Raw genomic sequence first — 26,618 nt, 5'->3', positions numbered from 1 at the left:
GGTGGGGGGAAAAGAAAAAGGCACATAACTGAAAGACTGCAGTGCCTTATGGGTCCTCCATGGCATCAAGCAACATCTGGGGGAAAAAACCCAACAACTTTGCATTTAATTAATGGTGCAAGTGATTTAGTAAATGAATTTGGATTCTATAAATTGAAAAAGAGCCTGATAAAAATCCCACAATTCCCACACTGAAAAGAAATAGCTATTTACATAATTCAGTCACAGATTATTAGGTAACCAAATGAACTGTATTGCTTTACTACCTTACACAGTTACTCGTATAGGTTTTGTGCTAGATATTATGAATCCAAGCTATCAGCTATCTTACTGCAGTGAAAAAACCAAGGTTTTTAAGACAAAAACAGCACCTTAGTCATTTAGCTGAAGGTTTAAAGTCATACAAGATATTGAAAAGATAGTAAAATACATATATATTTATTTCTGCTCTACTAGACAGACCTTCTCAATTCAACTCAAAAATTCAAGTCATTGCAAATGAATACATATTTATCTTCAGTACTACGAACTACAATGGATTATTTCCGTACTTTATGAAACTGAAAAAACCTGAAACAAAAAGAACAAATAATCTCATCCTTGCTTACTTCCTTTTAATTTAAATACCTTAGATATCCTTCCCAAGTGAAATAATGTCTTCCTCTTTTTACCTTAGAAAGAGTGCCTTTTCCCCTGTGTTTTTCAGGGAAGATTACACAGTTGAGGGTGACTGGCTCCTGCAGGGTTAGAGGGGAGCTTTGCTTAAAAGCATTCACGAACTTTCAAATTCAAAACCTGTTAGCAATAAAGAAATGAAATTGCTCTTTCACTTTTCATTGCTTTCACTGTTATTGAAAAAGGCAAAAACTCTAATATGTTCAAAACCTTATTTAAAAATACACAATGCTAAGTAGGCATATTCTCGAGTATCAAATCAAAGCGCAACAGATGAAAAATGTGAAAACTTAAAATACGTCTTCAGCCTTTTCATAATCTGCAAATCCTTTTCCTTGAAAGGTGGTATTTCACACATCAGTAGTTTCAGACCTGAAAGGCTCCTGAGTAGTATTGCACTTAAGAGTTCAATATTCTTTTTTTTAAAAAAAGAATGGTAAAATAAATGGATAGTTCGACAAAGTATGAAGCACTCCAATATTGAAAACGGAAGCGGAAAACATCCCTAAAAAAATTTTGAATTGAAGTTCACACTATATTGACTGTCCATTGTGATATGGTATCTTTCAAGAGTGAACAACTTTCAAGACTGATAAGTACTAGGATTGAACTCTGCCTCTTCTTGCATATGCGATGCCTATATTTATGCCCACTACATTTCTAGGTGGTCTGAAGTTAATTATTCCTTCCCTCCCTTTGTGTTCTTTTATTAGTAGATATTTGAATAAACATCGCTTGAAAGCCTGTAATGAAAAGTTGAGTTCCGCTCCAATAAAAACATACAAATATTCACATATTTTACTGTTCTAACACAAAACGTTCTCTATAAAAAGTAGGAATTAAAATAGTGTCAGGTAACAGGATTACCTATGGACGCATTAGATTTCTTTTTCCACAAAATAATTAAGCTTCTTCATTAAAACCAGACAGTATTTCAGTTGTACAAAACAAGCCCTATCGATCTTTTCTTTTACTTCCAATAGAAATTTAATTAGGACTGATAAAAGATTTGTGAGATATTTTGTTGCAACAACAGGAACCCATTTCAAGTAAGAAACTAACGTAAGGTTTTATTTCTGGTCACTTACATGACTAAAATACCAATAAAAAAAAAGGATCCATTCTTAAGCTTCATAAATTCCACTTTTTTAAACTTCTATTTCCTCTACTTAAATCAATTTCTAGAAATTTTGCTCAGAGGGTGTAGTATATTTCTATTTTTACTGATAATACTTTCTTTTTTCCTTAGTTTTTTTTCTAAGAATAGAAAGGTGCCATTATTGTTTTGCTTCAGAAGCCAGTCCTGCTATCAGAATAGATTTGGCATGGCCACACACACACAAAAGTGTTTAGGTGCAGTATCATACAGATCAGTAAAGAATATACAAAAAACCATAGTGTATAATACTGTGACAGCTTTTCAATATATTCACATACAGTATTCTCCGACTACCTGTAACTAAACTGGCCATAAATCCTGAAGAACCTTGTCTATAAAATCGAGTAACCCATCAATATACTGTATCTCTTCTAAAAATACCCGTATTTTACAGTAATATACAAGGTATCTGCTTGCAAACACAGAAGTAGCCATAAATAAAACTTTATTCTTTCATTTCATTTACAAGCTACCAAGTACCATGTATTTACACAGCACTGGACACTTAAAGTAGTTGCAGTCACAAAATGATCCAGACAGCTGTTGATAAAGTAAAGGATCTTAAGATAAAAGCAAAGTAATACTGTAACAGATAAGTGGCAAAAAAGCAGTTTTGCCATAATGATCAGACTTGCATGTTGCATCAATTCTGGTTGAAACGACTGAGTGCCATGCGATTCTCAGCTTTAATTGTTTGCAGTCTGGCTAAAGTTTGTACAGTCATTTCTCTTTTGCAGTTATTAAAATAAAAAAGTTAAAAACTATAGCAGCAACAAGCAAACCCTGTGACAGGAAGGCAAGGTTTAAGAACTAAAAAAGTTTATACAATGTGCTTAGGAAGCCTGCAGACTTTATCTTCCATCGGCTGGAGTTCGACTGAGTGACAACATGATTCGGGCGTATCTTTCACACAGTTCATGTGTGGAGTAGGAGGGTAACTTTGGCGGGTCATTGAAACCTTTAATCTCTGTAGAACAATCTAGCAGTTTTGGCAGGAAATCTGTCAGCTTTTCTTGCAAGTTAGCTGCAAATAAAAAAAAAAAGGAAAAAATCCATAAGCATTTACATCTGCATGTGGAATTCTCCTTTTTCTACCCAACATTTACTTTTTCTTTTATTAGTGGGTGGGAAGAGGAGGAGTTTCACTTGGAATAATCCACTTTCTTCAGGTCTGCCAGCAGTAACTAGGACATACCAATTCCTAGTACGATGTTAATACAAATGCCCCTTCAGATGGTCTACCACCACAAATGTTTTTCCATTCAAAAAGCATGTTTCCTTTAAGGCCTAATAATGCAGTTCAATATATGGAAAAACTGTTTATTTAAATGCGTACAGGATTATTCAAAAGTCATGGCAGCTCAAAATACATTAGCAAGGCACAAAAGATAGAGGGTCAATTCAAGACACTGAAAGCATCGTATTTATTTAAAAATGGTGCACAATCGCCTTTTACCTTAATGAATAAATGACTTACGTTCCATTTCTTGTCCAAGATAGGAACACCAACGGTTTCTCATATCTTCCACAGCAACAATATCTTTTTCTTCCATCTCATCCACCAGTAGTAATGGCAAACACGGGACAATAAGCTCATTCATAATGATCAGGCCATTATTTACTTCCTGATCATCTCCTGATTCAAACAGTGCTGCAGCATGTTCATTTAGTTTCTTCATAAACCACCACAAAAAAGGAAAACCTTTAAGTACACAGCATTTCACATTCTACCATGCATCAGTTTCTGTTTGTTTTTAAGCACAGTCTTCCTACAAAGCTACCTGGTAATTTGTACTAACCATGGCTGAGCTTTAAAGTTCACAGTAATGATGCACATACTCTATTGAACCACTTGATCTTGTGCTATTCCTCAAAGCCACTGCCAACTCAACCTTTGCAGCTTTACTTTTGAAAGACTGAGGTCCTATCACCTGCTTTTGTTTTCTCACTATTGCTAAGAGTGACATAATCAAGGAAAAAAACCTCCTTGTTTCCTGCTGATGCCTTTTCCAATATTTGTCTCCCCATCAAACTGTGGCAATAGGGTAAGTCTGTTCACCAACACTGCCAACTGTTGTTCCTACCTAGCCCAGACACGATGGCAGTGAGCACACTACTTACAATCATAAAGATGATGATTAATTATTAAAAAAAATGGGAATAATGTTTTCCTTCTTACTTTTGGGTTGGTTTTTTTTCCTTTACATAACTCTTAAGTATTAACTCGCTAATGAAAGGTGGGTTTTGTTGGTTTTGGTTTACATGCTGGCAACAGTTTTCTACTAATAACTTTTGTTAAACCTATGAAGCAAGTTCAACTTTTTGAAACATACTTCACCCTTCACTTACTAGCAAACATTCTCGTCTGTAGTGAGATATCAGTTCTTCATCATGCCCTCTGTATGGGCCTTTGGACAAGAGTTCTTTGTTATTCTGGTAAGCATAGATAAGGTAGAGCAAGGCTTCCATGTAGCTGAAGCAAAGTAAAGAAACAAAAACATTAGATGCAACATCCAGGTACCACCTGTTTCAAGCTAACCACTGTGCTCTTCACAAGACAGGTAACTTAACTTCCTTGTTTGACTAAGTCCATCCCTCCCCACCAATCTCTTCATAACATCGTTTTTTCTACCACACAGTTTCATCTTTCATACACATTAGAAAAATTTATTTTATTATCAGGTTAGATCACTTGCACAGGAAGTCTGGTCCAAAGTTCACTAAATCCATGGATATCATTTCACTCGCTTCAAAAAAGAGCTTTGGACTAGCCTTGAGTACACATTAAAACTTAATTTTTCCTGCGTGCTTTTATGTCACATTAAGTTTGATCTTCTGTTGCCATCTATATCTTGATAGCATTCTACACCTTAGCAAATAAGATTTAAAGCTGTTTACAGTTAGCGAGGCTAAAAATTCACTGTTTATTTTTTAGAACTAAAGTGAGTTCTTCCAAACTACTGAAGTCTGAAGTGATGGAAGAAACCACAACAGCATTTTGAAAGCAGAAGCGCTGATAGACTGTTGGTATGCAGAAAATAAATACAAGCCTAATTAGTAAAGGACAAGTAACAGAGGACTTAAGAACCTAACAGTTAATAATCAATTGTGATCCCTTCACACACAGATTAACAATCTCACCCTACACTGCTGCACACTATTTCCAGCAAACAACTTAAATTGTTAATTCTCTGACTTACAGAAACCCAGTTATGACAGACAACCACTGAAAGCAGTTCACGCAGTTACTCTAAAAACAAGCAGTCAGAAACCTCGTTTTTATTCAAACTAAAAACATCTAGGAAGAGAAATTTCCTAATGGAGTGTTAGAGAAACAACACATTGTGCATTCACTCACTCCTAATGAGAGCGGGAGGTCATGGTTAAGGTTTAAACTACCAAAACCAAACCACTAAAAATGGCTAAAAAATAAGTGGGAATACACATAGGACATACCTGAAAAATACATGTCAGAATTTTCCAAAGCAGACAAATTCAAGACTTATAGTAACGTCTCCCAATGAGACAACGCAAAGAGAAAGGAAAAGGCTACTTGAAATAGCGGTGGTTCCTACAAGCTTTACCTTCTAATATCCCTGTTTAGAAGAAAAAGATGAAGCCCAGCACAATAATTTCAGAATCTACTGTGAAGTTTTTTTTTTTCCATCATGAGACCTGCTTGTAGTCCCTTGCAATTCTAAGCATTTATTGCTTAAGTACGTACTATATTACAAGTATAGTCACTGTTCGCTACCTTTTTGTCCTCAAAATATAAAGCTATGCTTTCATTAAAGGAAGTTCTATCACCCTCTCCTCAAGTCCATTTCTCCTGCCCATGAGAACTCCTCACACCACTGATCAGCAACACGACAGACAGCAGAAAAGCTAATGCACAAGAAAAGGGGAGAAGATAATGGCAAGGAACTGGAAGTACTGGATAATATAAAGCCAGAGGGGCAGGACATTCTCTCCTTTTTCATTCTTAGTTCAGTTATTTGTGAAATCGCAGGTTCAAATCACAGTGTCAAAAACTCAGTTGACCTAAATAAACTTGCTGCTGGTAGTGGCCTTCTTCCTATTCCCTCTTCCTGCTCCTTCCCTCAGTTGTGTGACCTTTCTCTGAAACAACCATAGTGCCAAGGTAAGCTATTTTAAATCACCATTACTGTACATCCAAGCTTGGAGTCCTTATATAACCTTGAGAGTCTGAAAAATAACACTACAGAGTATAATGCCTAACAATTTCTGCTTTTTTACACCTGAAGTGCATATGAGCTCCAGCCTATGAAGCCTAAGCCTAAAATCACTGAAGCTGCTCACAAAACTATGGAGCTCACTGGGTCTAGGCTTTGGAAAAGATGCAGACAGTACAGGCTGGCTAAGTTTTAGCGCTGCTTTGAAAATGGTATTTCAGTCAAAACTGAAAAACTGTATCGGCTTTCCAAGAAACTTAAAGGCAACTGCCAACGTCTACAGTTTGTTCAATTTTCAGTTGGTACCACAAAAGTGAGCTGCAGGTAAAACTCACTAGCTGGCTGCGTTCATCTCACCCACAGCAGGTTCCTACTCTACCATACAGTCAGAGAAGATATGCCTGAAAAACCATTTAATTCTCCACCTGCACTGAAAAGAGGGCCCTGTCAACCACCATAAGGGATCATGAGTGAACACTGAAAGTAAAAGATACACCAAACCACTTCTTTAATGTTGCTTTTGCATTTGTTCAACACAGTACAATTATTTAAGGAAACCAGAGACCACCTGGATAAAGGTCAATTTTTGGCTCCGTCTAGAGATTAAGTGCTGCCAGGTATGAATTAGTGTTATGAAAACTAAGGAAAGTTGGTTGACTGAAGGAGAGGCGTTTTTTCATAAAACCCATCAAAACCGTCCTGCTAATGAAGGTCGACTATGAAAGTCTATGTTTTCATAAATATTTTTAAGTTACATTTTTATGATTTCAGTGTTAATAAGAGAATTGGAAGAGTTCATTAATTTAGCCTCATTTTCAGAATGAGGATGGTAGTACTGCCCTCCAGAATGTACCAGATGGGAACCTTGGTAAATATCCTAGTCCTTTGGGAACCTGTAGGTGAAACATGGGTGCGTTAATTGTAATAGATGCCTTTAGAGCAGGTAAATGGATACCCAGATCCTCACCCATCCTCTAAGCATGCTTAACTCTAAGTCTTACTGTCTTTGTATTAAAAACCTCTTGAAGCATTTATGAAATTGCATTTCTTGCCAACGGCAATAAATGCTACACTTCCTCTGATGTTAGATGAGTCTGATAGTATTATATCTTTTATTTCTGACCAATATCTGAGTCTAAGACCAGCCATTATAGGCTTGTTTTCTAAATTACAAGGAAGTCTGGTAACAAATGCCTCACCCTAATTCTGCAGATTATTGTAAATAATGGAAAGCTATGCTAAAAACACTGTTCAGCACAGAGGAGAAACCTGTGCTTCCCTCCCTCTCCCTGGCATAGTCAGAATATATTATAGTAAGAAGTGGATTAGTGAAAACACTGGTATTTTGCAGTTGGAGGTGCCATCCTGGAGTTCCAGTGCCAAGGAACTCAAAGATCCTGTCTGCCTGGTTAGAATGTGCATGAAGTCTGAGGGTAACAAGGAGGGTTCTTATACACCACACCAATGCCCGTGACATTTTTGCCTCTTTAAGGGATCAAGCAATACCAGAGTGTTTATTTTTCAAATAAGCCAGGCAATCTTCTGACCAACCTTTGTATACAAGCTGTTTAAGCCTGACAAAGTAGCATATTGCAATTTAGATTACTAATGAATGTACTATTTACTACATGCTAGCAACCAGAAGAGAAATCAAGACTATGGGCTCATTGTGTTAGCCACTATACAAAGCCATAGCTTGTCCCAAAGACAAGCACACAATCTATTTTCCTGTTTTGTTTGGGGCCTTTCTTTTTGGGACATACAAGACAAGAAATAGAAATATGAAGCAATTTACTACACAACATACAGAAAAGAAACTAAGTTTGGTTCCCACTATAATTCCCCTAACTCCCGTGTTATACATGAAAAAAAAATAAATCAGTGATTGACTACAGAACTATTTTCACAATCAAAAATTTGTATCGCGTGATAGCTCAATTTTGGACAGGTGTCCACCACTAGACAATTTACAGGTAATCCTTTCATTGTTTTGGCTGGGCATGGGAGGAAGACATACTTTTGAACAATTCTGTTGTAAAGACTCTTCTGCAGAATGCTTTGAGGCATTTATACTGTAATCATCATCCTTGTTGCATGTAGTACATCAGAGAATAAGTTTTACCTATAGTGCATTAAGTACATAAATGTCACCAATTTTATATAGCCACAATTCCTGACTTGGTTCAAAAAGAGACGGTAATGAATAACCATTGCCTCATGGAGCTAAGAAGAATCAGCTACAATTATGATAGCTACTTATGGTAGTTTTCCTCAAATATGTTCTTTTTTCCTGACCTTTAAAGCCCATCACAGGTCAAATTTTTGGCTCAGACAAATGCAGAAGGCAAAACTTTGCTTCTGTGGGAAGACCTAATAAAAAGACAGGTAAGACAGGACTTGTGATTGCTGACGAAAGCAGATAAATGTATGTGCACGTGTGGTGCCAGAGAGGAAAGATTTTTATGTCTGAGAGATACCCAGAGCACATAAGAATAGGAGAAAAGGAGGAACATGGGTGCATGTGGAGGGTGCTCTGAGAAGAGTCCATGGCTTGGTAAGAGATTGGAAATGCAGATTAAGAATAGGAAGTTGCAGGAAACTTGAGGTAGATGCAAGACTGAAGACATTAATGAACCAAATAAATGCTTGTCTAAAATGAAGAACACATTAAACAAGTCTTAATTTAAAAAAATAGCTTTACTTATCAATATTACATTTTGCCTTCAAATTGCTCTACTACATTTGAGTTCTATACTACCACTTACCTCTTTTTTTGGAAAAACTCCAATCCTACCATGAGAAACATGGTTGTTTCCCTGAAATTTCTATAGTCTTGATGCCATCTCTGCATATAAGAAAGGGTATATAGAATTTCATCCACAAACACAAAATACATTTTTTTAAAATATTTTTAACCACACACTTAGTGCTGAATACTCACAGTAAGCACTAGGGACCCCTAGTAAGCTTGCATGTGTGAAAAGTCCGCTTGAATCCCCCCTCCCCCAATAAATAGGAAATTCTTAATTATCTAAAGTTTTCCTAGATGAGATTATTTTTACAGAATATATTACCATTTGAAAGTAACACAAAGCATCTTTGGAGAACGACAGTCAGAATGATATGATATCCCCCTTTCCTTCTCAAAAACAGTTGAGAAGCTAATAGCCTTTTTTTTTTCCTCCCTACATTACACACAGTTATTTACTCAGAAAGTGGTAGAAAGCTTTTTCATACACTAAATCGTAAGCTTAACTTTCAATATAAGAATAACATAGAAAAAGTCTGAACAGTTTACATGGGAAGTGACAAAAAAACCAAACGCAATTCATACTGTGGAGATGTTTGTATCAGAGCAAAACATTTATCTTGCTGCATCAGCATCTATACAAAGTGAATCCTGGTACGCTTTACAGGTAAATGCTCTAAGTAAGAAAGGAGCTTTTACTGTAGTTGGTTAGTAACCAACTTGCAATGGCTCATTTAAGACAAAATAGGGAACAGCATACCATAATACACAGCCGCTTGCAGATTCAACCCAAAGAGCATGAGAGAGCATTGATGAAATGCCAACTCACTGTACAGGACAAGTACTGACACAGTCTTTGCAAAAGTCACCAACTACCTGCCTCGAGCTCAAAGAGTGGCATGTATCTGCAGGGGAACAGGAAACACTCCACTCCCTCACTCTTAAAGCTAAGTCCAGAATTGTTCATTCTATCTGTGCAATGCCATTCAGAAAATGGTAAAATATTGAGCCTTGCACAGCCTAAAAAATGCAACAGAAATCCCACTATAAGAGTCCTTTCCCCTCACAAGCTAGGGAGGGCACATTGTAATGAGGTAGCATCTACTGTAGGTCCTGAACCCAGTAATGAGAAATGACAAGTAAATATTTTTTATTTGGTTTGTTGAGGGAGAGATTACTCCCATAGTCCTCCTGTCCAAGCTGTTTGGACATAGTAGCACAACAATGAGGTTTAAGTGGTACACTAATCTGCCTAGGACATAAATATCCACTGTTAAGAGGCCTTAATGAACAGTATTATGCAGAGTTGAAACTGATGCTGCAAAACCAGCTCCAGACTTAGCTTTAAATATGAGATGAATTATTTTGGCAAATATTAGTCATGATTATTTAATGTCTTAGATTTGCTCTTTTTTTCTTTCCAAGTTTTTCTGAATAGTACAGAAGGAAAAATTAAATGCATAAACTGGTTATGTATGGTCTCGACAAACAAAAGAATCTGGAGCTCTTAAAAAAACTGGAATGGCTGCAGAAACAGCTGGAGGAAAATCACAAGTGTGACTGTACCTGTGACCCAGTTCTCAAGATGTGCAAGGCTAGGCTTAGACCACTCTCAATCCTTTACTGTTAGTTGTTTCTGACTAGAGAAAGCCAGTTGGCTCATATGGTGATAAGTTACAAAATACTGTTAGAGACATTGAGGCGCATTAAGTAGTAAGGACAGACTCAAACTTGACATTTATTTACGGCTCAAGTCATTGGAATTACAGATGCAGAAAAAAAAAAAAACAGCTTTAGATCAACGGATCAGAACAGCCTTCCTACAAATAAATGGTCTTTCAATAACTGGTTTTAACTTCTCAGTGTAAGACAAGAAGAAAATTGTGAAGATGAAGTTCAGCTTACTGGTAACTACTTCATATTACAGTTTAACTTAAAACATAAAAAATACTGACCTCATATTCCTCCATGTTTACTTCATCTGGCTTTATCATTTCAAGTTTAGCTTGAGCGACCTTCATTATGTTACGGCACCTAACAGAAAGCAACAAGAAATTATGATATTACTGGAAATTCACAAAGGATATTGTCCATCCAAAGACAGCAACCTCAAACAGTACAAGCTACAGCCTTATGTGAAACACTATGAAAACACTGTGGAAAATGTGGGTTTTATTATGTATGGTATAATCAGGAGGAGAGGGCTTACTTTAAAAGTAAGCACAATGGAGGCCTGTGCTATTTATGAATTACTTCTTGGATTATTTTGCTAAATTGCCACATTGCTTAGACTTTCTTTTTAACATAAAGTTCAGATGGCTTGAAACTCCCCGGTATCTACTTTGCAAAAGTAACATTAGATTATTCACTATGCAGAAATCAGAACAACGTTCTCTCCCTTTCAATTTATTTATTTCTTTAAATGAGTAAATATATGGAATTTCAAGTGGAAAAGAGATACTGTCTTGCATTAAAGTAAGTTACCCATCTAGCTTGCAAGGCTTTACTGTCTACTGCTGGCTTTGAGGGCAGTGAAGAATGCAAACTACACAGCCCTAAACAGTGTTCTGAAAGGAGGTACGGAATTCTGTGTGCAAAACTACGAGCAACACTGGGTATTTCTCCTTATTTCATACCAATAGAAACCCAACTTCTTGTTTACTCTTTTTATGGAGATTTTTACAGAAATTATATTTTTTTTTACAAAATATACTTGCAATGTATTAACTAGAAGATAAAACCAAAAAAAAAACAAATTAGCTTTTCCTTTGTTACGTGCAGTACCTGTATACAAAAGGGCTTCTCCACCCATAAGAGAGCATTTGTGAGTAAAGGACATGAGACATGCAGATCTTATTACCTTTCATCAAAGCTAAGATTGTGATCTCCAAACTGTTCCAGTAATGTTCTCTCAATTATCTTCTTTGGTGCCTGATTTTGGATGAAGTAAACAATTGCATGACGCAAGCGGTAATCACATTCAGGTGGTGGATCTTCCTGGGCTAATTTTAGCAGACGCGTGTATTCCAATTTAATTGCCTAAATAATTTTAAAAATATACATTATTCTTTCTGGCTTTTAACTTTCAAACCTCAGAGACACTAAGAAGATAATTCATATCCCATGGCCTTTTGCCTACAAAATAATTTTTACCAATTCCATACTCCACCCTTCTAACAAGTCTGAACTATGTTTAAAAAAAAAAAAAAAACACAAAACAACCACCCACCAGACAAATGGTAAAGTTGTTCTTGTCTCTCCCCAACTAAACCTACCAAAATCCCAGGTAGACCTGTACTGCAAAAGCAGTCCCAATGCTGTGCTTCATCTCCCTAAGAGAAGGTTTACCTAATCCCTAGAGAGGCTTCTTTAAGCACTTACAGTCCAAAAGCAGTATCAGACACTGTACTTAAAGGAATCTTCTAAATTCTCATAAAATCAAAAAGGTACCTCTAATACATGGTTAACATGCAAATACAGGAATAAAATTATACAGAAAGTTTAATGAACATGTATAATTTTGGAAACACTAAGTGAGAATGGAAAATGCTGTTCAACAAAAATAAAGAAATGTAGGATTTCTAAAAAAAATATAATACTTCAATATGAATAGTATTAGTCTCCTATAGGGCAGTACGGAGTCCTCACTGAATATTTTAAATCAACTCTAGAGGTTATCAAAGTGTTTTCTTTTCCAGCACATTAGATTTTAATGAACATCATCTGTTATGTTCATTAGATTTTATTCACTGAAACTATAGAGAATGAACAAGAGCAACAACAAGAAAAATAATTAGAAAAATGTTGACAAATATTCGGACGTTCCATAATTTATCTCTCAAAACAGGGAGGTGATCAGATTGCTAACACTGTTGACTTGAAATAAATGACTTAACATGGTAGCTTCACACATTAGCAACATTTCAATACAACATATGCACAAAATAAAGCTCCAAAGCAGGCACAAAAATATCCTGTTCAACGTTTCAAATTCCTTTATCTTGAAACACCTGGCAGTAGCAGGTAACTTCTTTGACATTTAACCATCAGAAATGTGGGCTCCCATCCTCTACCAATATGCGTTTTATTTCAGGACTGAACACATGGGTAGGATACTGTTCATACAGGCTTAAACACACAGTGTGTGGCAAAGTTTAAAGCTTAAGAGAGCGTTCTGCATCAATATTTTTGAATACTAATCATATGCATTATCATTAAAAAGGAAGGTTGGGAGAACCGATTATAAATACCAACAGCCACAGACAACAGTTTCTATTATCTCTCATAAGAAGTTCAACAATCAGAAATCCAACATGAATAACTATGCCATTAAACCCTGTTTATTGGGGTAGGCCAGAAACAAAAAACAATTCCTATTAGACACTTAATTCTTCAGCTAACTACTTCGAAGAAGGAAAAAATGCAACACAAAAATCTGTATTTTTATATACATATTTTTAAAAAATAAAATGGTATAGTACAGACTCAGAAACCCTATGCACAATGAAAATTAACACTATTTCTTTAACAGAATACAAGAAAAAGGGACAGCATAAAAAAGTATTATATGTTTTCATTTTCTCACTGAGAATGTTATATAAAGATCTTAAGCCAAACATTCTGCAAGGAACTGTCTGTAAAATGTAAAGAAGGATGATTGGCAAAGGTCATTGATCAAGAAATATCTTAATGGGTTTGTATCAGTCATGTCTCAGGCCTGAGATCTAAAAAGGGAGTGGAACTAATGTCAAATGTGTTTTAGCTGGGGTACACTAAAACAGAGACATGACAGAAAAAAACCCACAGTTTCCTGTAAACACTCTTTTATTTAAAAAAAACACACACACACGAGGAAACCCAGGGTATAACAGTATTAAGAAAATATCATAGAAGGTTCTATGATAAGTTTACAGAGTAACACGAGATTCCATCTGATACGTTTCAAAATATGAATTTTTTTGCTAAGTAGGACCACTGCATAGGTTCATACTAATGTATTACTCAAAAAATGAAGCATGTTCCACTTCTAAGTTATTGCAGACATGATTCAGCAGAAAATGAGTAAGGAAACTTTCTACTCTCCAACAATTTAGTGCCAGAACGCTTTCTCACTCACAGAGAAATTCTGACCCCCGTAAAGTAAAAATGTTCAAGCATTCAAAATTAAAGACCTGAAAACGTTTCAACTGACCATTGCTTTCATAATGCCAAAGCACTAAATAAAATTCTATTTCGAACTGCATTTTTGTTTTAAAATTACCAAAACACCATTCATATTCAAAAAATAATTTGATGTAATTAAATTTTCCAGTAAAAAGTTTGATTTGATCACATGAGCATTTTTTTTCAACTTAGAAAAAAATAAAGAAGATTGACATCTTTCCATTAAGTAAATTTGAAAAAAAGCAAACAAACAAAACCAAACAAAAAATCCCAACCAACCCAGTACTGAATCCCAAACGAAACCTATCTCATTAGCCAGAGGCTATAGCAGGTGTCTCTTCATGCCCTGGGGGCAGCCTTGGTTAAAAGAGACAGCCCTGCAAGCAAATGTTGTGGTCATGACAGTACTCTACATATCTATTACAAAACCCACACAAACAAATGAACAGAACCATGAGGTTTTCATTTCCTTACCAAGGGTTAGAGAATTTTTTGGTGGGGGGAGAGGGTTCTTTGGTTGATTGTTGTTTGTTTGGGGGTTGTTTCTTTTGGTTTTTACAATTTCTTCTAGTGCAAATACACCATAGTAATTAAGAAGAAAACAGACTGCTACTCAACAAGCATGAAACTTCTTCCCTCCTTCCAAATCACATTTGAGAGGATTTTACATCATCCCAAAGCAACTCCCTTTCTAATACCCTGAAAATTCAAAAGATCAGGAGCTAAAAATGCTCAGAATTTTGCGTATTTAAGAAAACTAACACATTTTAAATCTGGTATCATTGTGAAGATTAATAACCACAAAAAGCTTAATGTCTAATTCCCAGCAATAAAATGCTGCGTAAATAAATAGTATTGACATCCATGCAGTTACACAAAAGAAAATAATTTAGATTTACTAAAAAACTTTTAAGGAGTACAAAACAAGAACATCTCTTTGAAATAAACAACAAAAGACTGAACATTGATGTCCCTGGGTGGAAAAATTCATGTCCCAAGCAGTCTAGTGAAGACATGTTTTTTGTTACTAAGGGCACGGGGGGGAATAAAAAAAGCATATTGTTCTTCATCACACATCTAGGTTTCATGTTAATTGCCACTATTATTAGAAAGCTAAAATACCAAATGGTATATCAGCTACTGATATCAGGGCAGTATATTGCTGAATCAACAGGGAAATAGCTGTCTATTTTTCAAGGGAGAAATATCTAAATGGAGGACTGCTATCACAGAGGAGTATGTATAAATGCTGCAACAGTCTTAATACACATCAAAGGGTGGAGAGAGAAGGCATAACTAACAAGAAATGTCAGAGGAGAAAAAGTTGAAAATGTTAGTTGTACCTTAAAGAACCCTGCTTCTGGCCCACACCTGTCATAAACATTCCTGGCTTTACCTATAGCCATGATAATACCTTGCATGTTCGGGGTCAGCATGACCTGCCACAAGGGATTTAAGGTAAAAGTTTTGAATGATTAATATTTTAATGACCAAATTCAATACGCTTTTAGTCTCATGCAAGATAAAAAACAACTTCATGCATGCATACACTGAAACGGCACATTTCAATACAGATCTGGTGTGCATATTCTGCAAATCAGTCATGGCATGTGTATATTTTTTTACCGTAACAACGTATGATTAAAGGAAGCTTACAAAAAAAAAAAACAAACAAACAAATTGAAGAACTGTGTCAAATACAATTTAAAAGTTACATGGTCAAAACTTCCCAGGAAAGGAACATGCATTGTTCAGCATTAGTATCCATCAGAAACTGCATACTGAATGAGCGCTACCCATGGCCACCAAAGGATTTAAAAAAGATACTTCAAACTGAAAAATCACCCAATCACACTTTACACATACTATACTAAAAACATAGTAAACAACACCGCCTGTATTTTGTATGTATTTCAACATCAAAATAAGGGACCTATTGCTGCAAATGCAATCGATCCTTGAAGCGTTTGCAGACAAATGTTTAAAAAAAAAACCAAACCATCCTAAAACATTTAACAAACACAAAGCCAAACATAAGGCACATCTCACAGCCATTCACATCAGTTATATACCAACAATTTGATATATCTAGGTTACTCAGAAAGGCCTTTCCCCTTTGTTATCTGTGAGTAAAGAAAAACACTCCCTCTCTCCCTGCCCAAGGTATAGCTGGGGCAGCAACTGGCACAGCAACAGCTGGCCCTTAAGAACAGAATATGAAGAATCCTAAACTCCCCAGAAGAGTTTCCCCACACATAAGAACAACATTACGAAGAAAGCGAATACATTTATAAAAGGAACAGGGAAATAGGGAAGAAGGTTATCATCGTGTAGAAAGACATGGGGACAACAATGGGGGGGAAAAAACCCCAAAAGAGCAGGTCGTTAGATGAGGCTAAATCCTCATGTCTTTAAACGTGAAGACTACACATCTGTGAGAAACCAAACTCAGTGTGAGAATAGCGATTAAATAATTTTATTCCCTACCCCATACTGCCAGTTACAGTTGATCACAATTACGGGGCAGAATGACCTGAAATATCCATTTGCTTAGGGAAGCAAAAGGTCCTCATAGCCCACCAAGAACACATGCTCAGGCACCTGAGAATATGGGCTGCACCAATGCTAACCCCAACCAAAACAAACATGGAGTAAGTAGTGCCCAGGCAGGGCAGCTTGATGACCTGGCAGCGTTGCTTTCTGCTGCTAGAACAGGGCAGCAGAAAATCATGTCTCTCAGGATGACACGAGCCTCTCTGTTCCTCCAGTAGTACCAGGTACATGCACCAACCTGGGTCTGAAACTAGGAGAAATGAAGTATTTTTTCTTAAGCTTTGGAAGAGTCAGCTCCACCAGCTATATCAGTTTCAGGTTATTTCCATGGATAATTTAATCCCTGAAGTCTGAAGAGCTTAACCTTGCAAAATAAGGGAATCAGACTTGAACATCAGCTTTACTGGACTGACAAGAAAGCACAAACATTAAGAAAATCACTCACTACCCTGTCATTTTTTAAATAATGTAGTAGACCACAGTCTGCCACCAGCATTTCAAAGGCTTCCTGGCCTAACACAAACACTCAACTTCCACAGCTAAAAAGACAAATGTACCTCCAGTGTAAATGGTACATGCAAAGCGTGCCCAATTAGAGTAGCTAGTGCTCTCCTTTCATATTTCATTACAAGTTAAGACAGTGTTAAGATTACAAATCGCTAAGCATTTAGTTTTGCAGAAATCTGTTAGGTGTCACAATGTGCAGACATGCCAAAAATTCTCATCAGGCAGCACGAGAAAGCACCGAGGAGGAGCGGTGCACACAATTGCAATCAAATGTACCTCATCGTCATAACCCCCCTCCTCTGACTCAATCACAAAAGTCCCTACATCAGGAATCGCCACCTCTACAACTCGCTGGTTAGGAGCTGGTTGAGCTGGGGCATTATCAGAGCTCTGCAGAAGAAAACCATTATCAGTATGTGTTGGGGAAAATAAAAAAAAAAAAATAAACAGAATAAAAAAAGATAAAATTAGAGCGACACGCAAACTGACATGTTGATGAAGTAAGAAGATGGGCACTGCTGAAGTTCTGAAAAAAATTATAAATATCACACATTCTCTAATTACTTACAGTTTCTTAATTTTAAGCAGTACATTTTCAAATTAAACCACCATTATTAAAAAGATTTAATTTGTCCTTTATTCACTAATTACATCTTTACAGGTTAGTATGCCAGTATTGCAACTCTAACATCCATTACAAATATAAGGTAGTTGTTAAACGATGAGTCTGTGAACCACCACTTATTTTCATACAATCTGCAAAAAAATTACTAAATATAACTGAACTATCTGATGAATTCATAATAAGGGATGGCAACGAGCCAAGGGCTAACTTTTCCTGATGCTCCGGGGAAAAAAAAAAAAATACAAAAAAGCCTCTAGTAATTAAGATACTTGAAATAATATTTAAAAGTGCATTACATTCAACAGGTGTACTTTTTTAGAAAAGTATTTAGACAGAAAATAAGGGGAAGATTATGTTAGGCACTGAAATCCTTGCTATGCAAAAGTAAGTTTTAAACAACGGAGACAAATCTCAGCTCCCAGAGTCTGTCATGGTTTAACAGCCAGTTTACAACATTTGCAGAATTTAAACCTTGACTCTAATCTAAGCAATCACAGTGCCACGCCACTTGTTCTGAAACTATTACAATAGTCTCATTTTCCAGAAACACACATAGTACCTGTAAAAATACAAAGGAAGACTGTGCAGAGGGTAGAAAAAAGGACAAAAAGGGCAGAAATGGCACAAATGATCATGTGGTGACTAACCTACAGTCCTGTTTGTTACATGTTCTGATTTGACTTTCCTCCTAAAATGTACAAACAAAAAGTGGATGAAAGGACTATATGCCTGCATGTCAGAATGCATATGGAAGGAGAATAATTAAAAAGCATGCTGATACACTGAGAAGGAAGCACAATTCTGACTAAGTTAAATTTGGGTATGCAGAGAGCAACTTTTAAACATTAACAGAGTACCTTCAGTTAAGCTAGAAATTGGCTTTAGATTCTAACAGCTAAAATACATTTGTTTCTAAATAGAAGAGCTTGCATGTTTTGGAGTTTTTTGGTTTTAAAAAGCCATCCACCTTGTTGCAGAACAATGCCATGAAAATACTGGAATAAGATGACCTGCATCTGCCTCATTAATCCTATCATGATGTTCCCCATGTGGTTCTTCAACCCAAGTCTTATAAAGTCCTAAGGGTGATCACTGTGCAAAATAAAACACCTAATCCATGGATTCTTCCATGTCCCACCAGGACGGATGCCCACAGACTCTAGAAAGAGGACAGCATCATGCAAGACATTTTATCATGTGTTTGATATCTTCATGGCTACCCCTTCAGCTGGGGATAACTCACATTAAACAGGCTTCCCCTAAGCTGTTCCGAGAACTCAAAGAAGTCAGATATGCAGTAGCCTAAAGCATTAGTGGTAAAGCATCTTTTTGTCCAGGGTTAGAGTAGTTTCCCTGTTGGTTTTGATTTCAGTTTAGCAGAGAAAGCGCGCTTCTCTGCTCTCCTGACACCACAGGAGAAAGGGACAGAAAACACATCAAGTGCAAGAGTCAAGAAGTTGTCACATCATTTTCAACAGCTTTAAAAGGACATTCCTCTTGTCCCTAAAGATATCTAGGGCTAGACTGCTTTTGTTTATTGAATACTCATAGCTGAATTTAGGAAGCATGCTTCAAATTTTGCACAGATTTAAACTGCCCATATCTCTAGTGGTTACTAGGGGTGCCTAAGGAAGCTATGCTGTACATTTCCTATGTTTTATCCTTATGGGTACAGTTTCAAGACTGATGTGTGTATTGCTTTAAAGGCACTTGCTTTGGTGGCAAATATATTGGTTATCTATATACTTGTAAGAAAGCAAAAAAAAAATATCTGCTGAAAGAAAATAAACCTGTTAAATATTAGTTTCGTTAATAACTCATAAAGTAGTTAATTTCCCATTCCTCGTAGTATTTGTTGTATGGAGTGAAAACAGAATCATCCAACATTCTTACAACCATTTTCAGTTAATATATGCATCTGATGAATCATAGAAAATAATTTTCATCAAGTTCTGAATTTGCATTGAAGCTACAGAATACTGTTGGAAAAAACTCTTATTTCTGAAAGCTACTTGAACTTCCATAGGTCTTTCAAGGCAACTGAATTATAATCTTACCTTTCTCAGATAAAAACCTGAATGTTTAAAGTAGTATTTTTCAAAACTTTTACATGGAATGTCAATGTTTACTCCTCAAAAATAAATGGAACCATCTAACATTCTGAAAAGATGGTGGACACAAACACAGGATTGTCATTTGTACAATATGCTGTACTCGTGACAAGTACTTCAATCACATAGAGGACATCCTAGTATTTTCTACTACATCCATTTCTGTTATACACACTTTCTGCACGGACTTTAGTGTTGGACAGTCCCTGAGGAAATAGCAATTCACAGTTCAAAGTTTCCACACACACCCCCTTTTATCAGCTATTATATTTTTTCCACTTGCAAAATAAAAGCAAAAGTAGCATTTCAGGCTTCAAAATATCCTCACCGTATCCATTATAGCTTCTGGACCTCTATCTTCTTGTTCAGCTAAAGCTTTATTGATTGCTTGTACAGAATCTTCTTTTAAGTGCTTTGAAAGATCAGTTCTTGATGGCTGCTCTAAATATTCTGGTTCTCCTGCTTGAACTTAGTGACAGAAATAAAACAACAAATTTTTATGTTAACATAAGCATGAATTTTGAATTGATTAGTTTTATTTGGATGACTGCCTCACTCATAGATAAGGTAGCTCACACTGAAAATAAAGGGTAGGTCACACCATTCACAAACACAACTTTACGCCAGTCTGTCTCAGGTCATTTTGAACACTTTCATATAAATGGTCCTATGATTTTATACTAGGAACTATAGACCTGTCCTGTCTATAGACTAATTAATGCTCGAGTGAGGCATGTTCAATCATACGGCAGATGACTGAAACCAGAAATGAGATTCTACTTTGACTTTCTATAGGATACAGATCCAATATATGGGATGACCTACAGCCAACTGAGTGTCAGATGTACTTTTACTTTTCAAAATAATCAACACGTTATTCTTCTGATTTAAAAAAAAAATAATCTCAGAGTCTCCCCCACTTGAGGGCAGTAAAACTGATTAGCCAATGTCTTATATTCCTTACATGATGAAAGCCAATTTTGTCAGACAAATAAAATATTCATTTAGTACTTTTAATTACTAACAACAGAACTAAACCTAGGCTTTTATGAAATCAAAATGTATAGATGAAGTCACTCTCCATAGAGTTTGCAAAAAGAGAAATGTCATTAAATAACTACACTTTTTACATTCAGTTTGTAGTCATAGGTAGTTATGAGAAATATATGCTCAGTCTTAATGACTCCAAATACAACAATGAGAACATCTGGACAACAGTCTCACTACACAAATCCATCTTGTCATCTTTCACATAATGTACACACAGCCTTCTGCAATGGAGCAAAAGGTGGTTGTAACCTAAAACCTGACAGGTTTTTCTGTGTCAAAGCAGTCATCTGTTTTATAGTCAGATTGCCAGTGGTCCTTATTATCTAGGCTCTTAACAGCATTGGCCTCACTGTTGCTGCTCAGAGCCTTTTCCAAAGTTTCAAGACTCTAATTTTCACATAATGATTTCTTAAGTGGGCCCTACTAGCTAACTGTACTGGGTAGTTAACTCTATTCAACACATGTTCAATACCAAATCAACTATTCTTCTCTTCAGATCTAAATTCTGTCCTAATTTAAAATAAGAAGGTAGGTATTCTACTCAATCACTCTGAATTAAAGAATACACATCACTTATGGACTAATAAATTCTCCAAACAGATTGGTGAGACCTGTTAATTACCTATCTTAAAAGACTAAAGTTTCTACAGGAAAAAAAAAATAATTAATTTAGTAAAAGCTAAGCACAACTGGGAGGGAAAAGGCAGCAGAACCAACAGATCATCTTTTCTTTAAATAAAAAATAAAATGCAAAAAATCCCAACAGACTGAGCTTCAAGTGCAATTACCTTGGCCAAGTAAATAGTTATAATTCAAAATTGCACAAATTAATTTTTTTTTCCCTAAGATGCAAAACAATATATACAAAACCCGATGATTTTTGGTTCTACTCCTTTTACAAACAGGTAGAAGCAGCTAACCTGGAGCAGGTGAGGGTGCTGGTGCCCTGGGTATCTGAGATAACAACTTCTCCTGCTGTGCTTTCTGAGCAAGTTCTGCATCCCATTCTTCAAGTTCTTTTTCAAAACGTTTATTGTCTTCCTTGACGTAATCCCTTAGATCAGAAGGTAGCGTGTCCATTCCCACAAGGATCTGCCCCGTTTCTTTGTTAAACTCCTCTGCAGTAACATGACATATAAATTTCAGAAAAAGAAAGAATACAAGAAAAGAAAGCACGTTTAACGAATTTCTTGAAGTGAATTACTGGAAACGTACAGGTCAGCAGCAAACCCTAGAACTATATTACTTTTAACTGGTTTTATTATCTGTCAGGCACCCCTCTGCTACTGAGATGTACGGCTACTGCTCTTGCAATCTTTGGGTTATATCTTCTTGGGCACCATCAGATCATTTTGAAAGAGGAGCCTATGATTGTAAACACTCAGGAAAAAGAGTCACAAAAAGACCACCACAGGTTGCTTGCACTCCTGTCACATGGAGTTCAAAACAGCTCAACTTCACAGCAGAAAATGGGAAGGACAGTGGGCCTATAGGGATTTGGAAAGTCAACTGATAAGAACACCAACTACATGAAATAACCTTCCATTTTGCTTAGAGAATTGTCTCTGTAAGAGCATCACAGATACTGGGGAATCGGTCAGCTGTAATTGTCCCCAGCAAGCAGGCCTCACCCTTAATAGAGGGCCCATAAATGGGGCAAGTCCACTAGTAATCTGTCAATCTAGAAATGTCAAGGTTAATACCGGTTCTTATTTAAAAACTAAAAAAATGCACACTCTAGCTTTTTGCCCTATGAAAAGACAGGAACCTGAACATTTTCCACCACTTGTTACTGAATCTCTGGCTATTTTCATAGTCAGCTCCCTAGCTGCCATTATCAAGCCCTACAAAACTCATAAGGGATCTTTGCTCTCTCTCCAAACGCTTCTGAACAAGCCTTATAGTTACATATTACTACATGACCTGAAAAAAAATTTCCAAATCCGTGTATTACTTTGGTTTAATGTGTGGTTGGTAGGGCTAAGTTATTCACATTTCAATATACTGCATAAATCTTCAAGTTTCCATGTTCCAGTAAAGTTCGGAGTTCTGAAGCGTATGAAAAAATAATGCTACACAAAGATTTTAATGTCAAGAGGGTCATTTTCTTTATTTCCATATTTGTTCTAATCTTCAGTGAGATAACACCTCCAAAATTCTGAATACGTGATCTGAAAAACTTAGTTTATTTTTCTCTCTTAATAATGCTGAAACGATGGCACTCTTTATTAATCTACAAATTGAAGAGCAATTGTTCCACCCACATAAGCAGTCTGACTAATGGTTATGAGCATAAATAGAACTTTCAATAATTAAAACCATTTCAAAAATCTGGAAATCCATCTGAAAGCAGCTCTTTTTTATCAATATATTCAGTTATTCTATATCATGCAAAAAACATATCCATAACATTACCTTGTATCAAGTATTGTTCCTTATCATTGATATACATTAAACAGTATGCACTGGCATTCCTGTAACCACCAAAAGAGTCCCTTTCCAACTCTTCCCAAGTTGACTTTGTCACAGAAATATCATTGTATTTCATCCATCTGTGCTGGTGGTGGTCATAAATATATGCCCAGTAGTGTCCTGCATTAGCTTGACCTTCATGAACTAGCACAGCATGCAACCTATACGGAACCTTAAAAAAAACAAAACAAAACAAAAAAATCCACAATGTCACTCTCTTTGTCAGCATTTAGTTCCTACTACCTGACATCAATAATAGCTACATTAAATAAACGTAACAAAAATAAACAGGATCAAAACATGACAGAGGGAAAACAAAAAGGTAAAACTAGCAACCCACTAGGAAGCAAAAAGGACTTTGAGCAATTTTACTTACCACTACTAGTTACAAGAGATTATAAGAATATTAGTAATTTTATAGCACAAATGTCTACTCCGCTGTCTTTACTGCCAGGCATTCTCTTTTCTTAATTCCTTAATATTCTTATTTTTCCTGTATCTACAAAAAAACCCCTCAAATACGTCAGCCTTAAATATCTACGATTTGCTCCAGTTCTGACCTGGTAAACTTGGTCCTGAAGTCTGGAAAGGCATATGCAAATTCAAGGTTATAAACTCTATGCTTTCTATGTGCCAGTAAAACAGTTTATTTACAGGAACATCTGGGAGGTGAGTACTTCCTTAAAAAAAAACAACTGTAAAATTCTTACGGCAGGATAGGAATACAACTTTTTTCCAGTATTTTAAAAGTATCAGTAAAAGCATTGCTAAGAGGAGGACGGAAGACAGGAAGAGGTCCTCTCTTCCTCCTAAGGCAGAGAAGTAAGATATCAGCTTCTAGGATCAATGTAAAAAGTTTCCCAGGTAATGTGTTCACCGACAAATAAGTAGAATAGCAAATTTAGTTTCTATGTAAGTAGTTGGAAATGTGAAGAAGAAAAAAGCAGAATGGGTGCTTCCTTACTTACAAGTCTTCTAAAAGCATCTTAGTGATTGGCTCGTTTTAACCTGCTGCAACAGCATACACAACACAAAGGGGAAAACTATCTTCCCTGCTATGCACAGTATGCCTCAATGACAGCAGCTTAGCTAGGATGAAAAAACTGAAACAATCTTTCTCTGGTGTCACAGTCTGGACTGGGGATAAATGGTCTATTTAACATAAAGTGTACTAAATATTTATTGCAAATATCATTTGGGCACCACAATAATTAGTAACGATAAATGCATGTCTAACTCTGACTTGAGAAACTCCTTGAGTTATTTTCAACCTGATCACTCTCTTCCAGGTTATATACAAGTGGTGGAGATTTTGCAACCCCCCCTTGAACTGTAAAGCTGGTTGACTGCACAGCAGCTGGAATCAAACAGTCTGTCATCCCAGAGACCAAACTGCACTCCAAGTCTCCCAAACACAAGAAGTATACACAGAAGAAATCCTAGCACGTCCTTAAATCTGAATGCTCTGGGGTTTTTAACATCTGTTTTCAAACCAGTGTGAAAGTCTTCTTAAAACAATTGCAGGTCCATGCAAATGTACATAAATATATGCAGATACTGATTAAAAAAAAAAAAAAGCAAGTGAAATCTCTTTAGACTTTGACAATAAAACTTTATGCCTAAAACAGGGCATTAAAATCTCAGGTGAAATTAAATCATTTTACTTAAAACCATGCTAACTGGGTCAGCTTGAGGGGCCCTACCCTTTGGCTCCAGCTCTGGAGGACCAGCTGTCAGTCATCCATGCTGAGCTTCCAGGAAGGCTCCCCACAGAGGTTTGTGACTGGAGGACAGGCGAGTTCACTGTCAACAGGCTTCTCTTGCAATAAGCTGTTATATCAACAGCAATTAATGGTACAGGGCAACACAACAAGTAAATAGTTGGCATTAAGCTTCTTAGCTTACACTTACTACTCATGAAACGGAAACGGAGCTTCACCACCCTTGTCACATGCAGCTACAGAACAGATATTCAAAGCTGATTTATCAAAGATTAATTCCCACAGGAAAAACAGGTGTGTCTCATTTCCTCACAGCAAGTTCACAGAGGGAGGGAAATACTCAAATAGCAGCTGATGAAATCCATTCAGGAGGGTGAGACAAAATAAGAAGTTTGGGAATATATTTCATGTGACAATTTAACATGGGTTATATGGACAACTGTAGTTTCCTTTGAATCAAAGGGGACATAAGAAGAAGACTAAGACCTTCTTAAATAGTCCATACAAACACTAGGAAGTATCCTGCAAATATCAAGCATTTTCCTTAAAAAAAAAAATCTAATGTTATGTGCCCAGACCTTATCAACTCAGTAAAGAAAACCCTTCAGTCCTATAATTGTATCATTCAGAGGAAAAAAATCAACACTGTGAAACTGCTCCCAGAGAAGGGGGCAATGCTAAGCTATCTTAATTGCCCAGATGCAGAGGTAGATGGGGGGAAAAGTAGACAGCTATATGCACCTGCCTTCTTCCTGTCGTGCCAGAACATCCACAGAGACAAAACCAGCTAGGCTGCAGAAGGACAGCCCTCACTTCCAGCCTGTGATTTCAGGTGGGTTCAGTACTTGTTCCCTAAAAATCACTTAACACACACCACTAATTTCAGGCATGGCACAGGAACCTCTCTACAAATCTATATACCATCTTCATCCTCCTCCGTTTGTGGAATTCTCTTTCGAAACAAAAGCAAACAAAAAAAATCTAGTCTACATTATGCAAACCTGTACTAGAACAAAATAACAAAGTAAATTACTGAGTAATCTCCTTTTCCGTTGTAATGATTGCTGACTAGTATCTTCACCATCCAGAGGTATTTCCTCCTATAAAAAACAAGCCAACAAAGGCTATTTGGATGTGAGATTACCAAATTGCTTCATTTTACTGTTAGATGACATGTAGCCTGTAGCCTTCCTGTTATAACACAAGTATTAAGGAAAAAAAAGTCTGCCAGTACAAGCTTAAAGAAAGCAATCTAGGCAAGTCTGCCTGAAATCCTTAACATCAGAGTTCAGCTGGCAGGAACTATTACAAGCCATGTATAAAATGGAAACATACCTCAAGGAAAACTATAAGCTGAACAGACCTTACTTGGAAGGAAAATAGCTCTTTTTACTAAAAGAAAGCAGCAGAGAAAGTAATCCTTAACCTTAAAATCTGTCAAAGTGAGCGAACATGAGTATGTGAACATAACAAATACCAGAGAAGCCACGACTCCATAGTAAAGCATTCTAAAAATGCTGTTCAGATTACAGAGCATGAGAATCTCCCTAAAAGGCAGCTTATACTAATAGTCAAGGTTGTGACTGATACTAAATCTAGACAGAGTTTAAAAAAAAAAAACAACACAAACCTACAAAAAC

The 26,618-nt window shown here is 36.5% G+C and overlaps 1 protein-coding gene across 3 annotated transcripts in view; it reads right to left on the bottom strand.

Moving 5' to 3' along the window:
• Positions 1-423: 423 nt before the first annotated feature.
• USP25 (ubiquitin specific peptidase 25) overlaps positions 424-26,618 on the bottom strand; it is a 97,414-nt gene continuing 71,219 nt past the window's right edge. For 2 of the 3 annotated variants that reach the window (XM_074144349.1, XM_074144366.1), the window contains exons 16-26: positions 23,201-23,429; positions 21,706-21,903; positions 20,064-20,203; positions 17,276-17,389; positions 15,283-15,378; positions 11,637-11,815; positions 10,732-10,810; positions 8,793-8,872; positions 4,184-4,307; positions 3,312-3,507; positions 424-2,858 (exon numbers count right to left, since the gene is read on the bottom strand). In XM_074144349.1, the coding sequence (XP_074000450.1) occupies positions 2,686-2,858; positions 3,312-3,507; positions 4,184-4,307; positions 8,793-8,872; positions 10,732-10,810; positions 11,637-11,815; positions 15,283-15,378; positions 17,276-17,389; positions 20,064-20,203; positions 21,706-21,903; positions 23,201-23,429 (1,608 nt within the window). In that variant the 3' untranslated portion in view covers positions 424-2,685. The remainder of the gene's footprint in view (positions 2,859-3,311; positions 3,508-4,183; positions 4,308-8,792; positions 8,873-10,731; positions 10,811-11,636; positions 11,816-15,282; positions 15,379-17,275; positions 17,390-20,063; positions 20,204-21,705; positions 21,904-23,200; positions 23,430-26,618) is intronic. The other variant, XM_074144358.1, reaches the window with a different exon arrangement.

Source organism: Numenius arquata, chromosome 1 (genome assembly GCF_964106895.1).
Source record: "Numenius arquata chromosome 1, bNumArq3.hap1.1, whole genome shotgun sequence".
Classification (NCBI taxonomy): domain Eukaryota; kingdom Metazoa; phylum Chordata; class Aves; order Charadriiformes; family Scolopacidae; genus Numenius; species Numenius arquata.
Note: the sequence above shows the minus strand (reverse complement) of the source record. Positions and strands in the feature narration are given on the sequence as shown.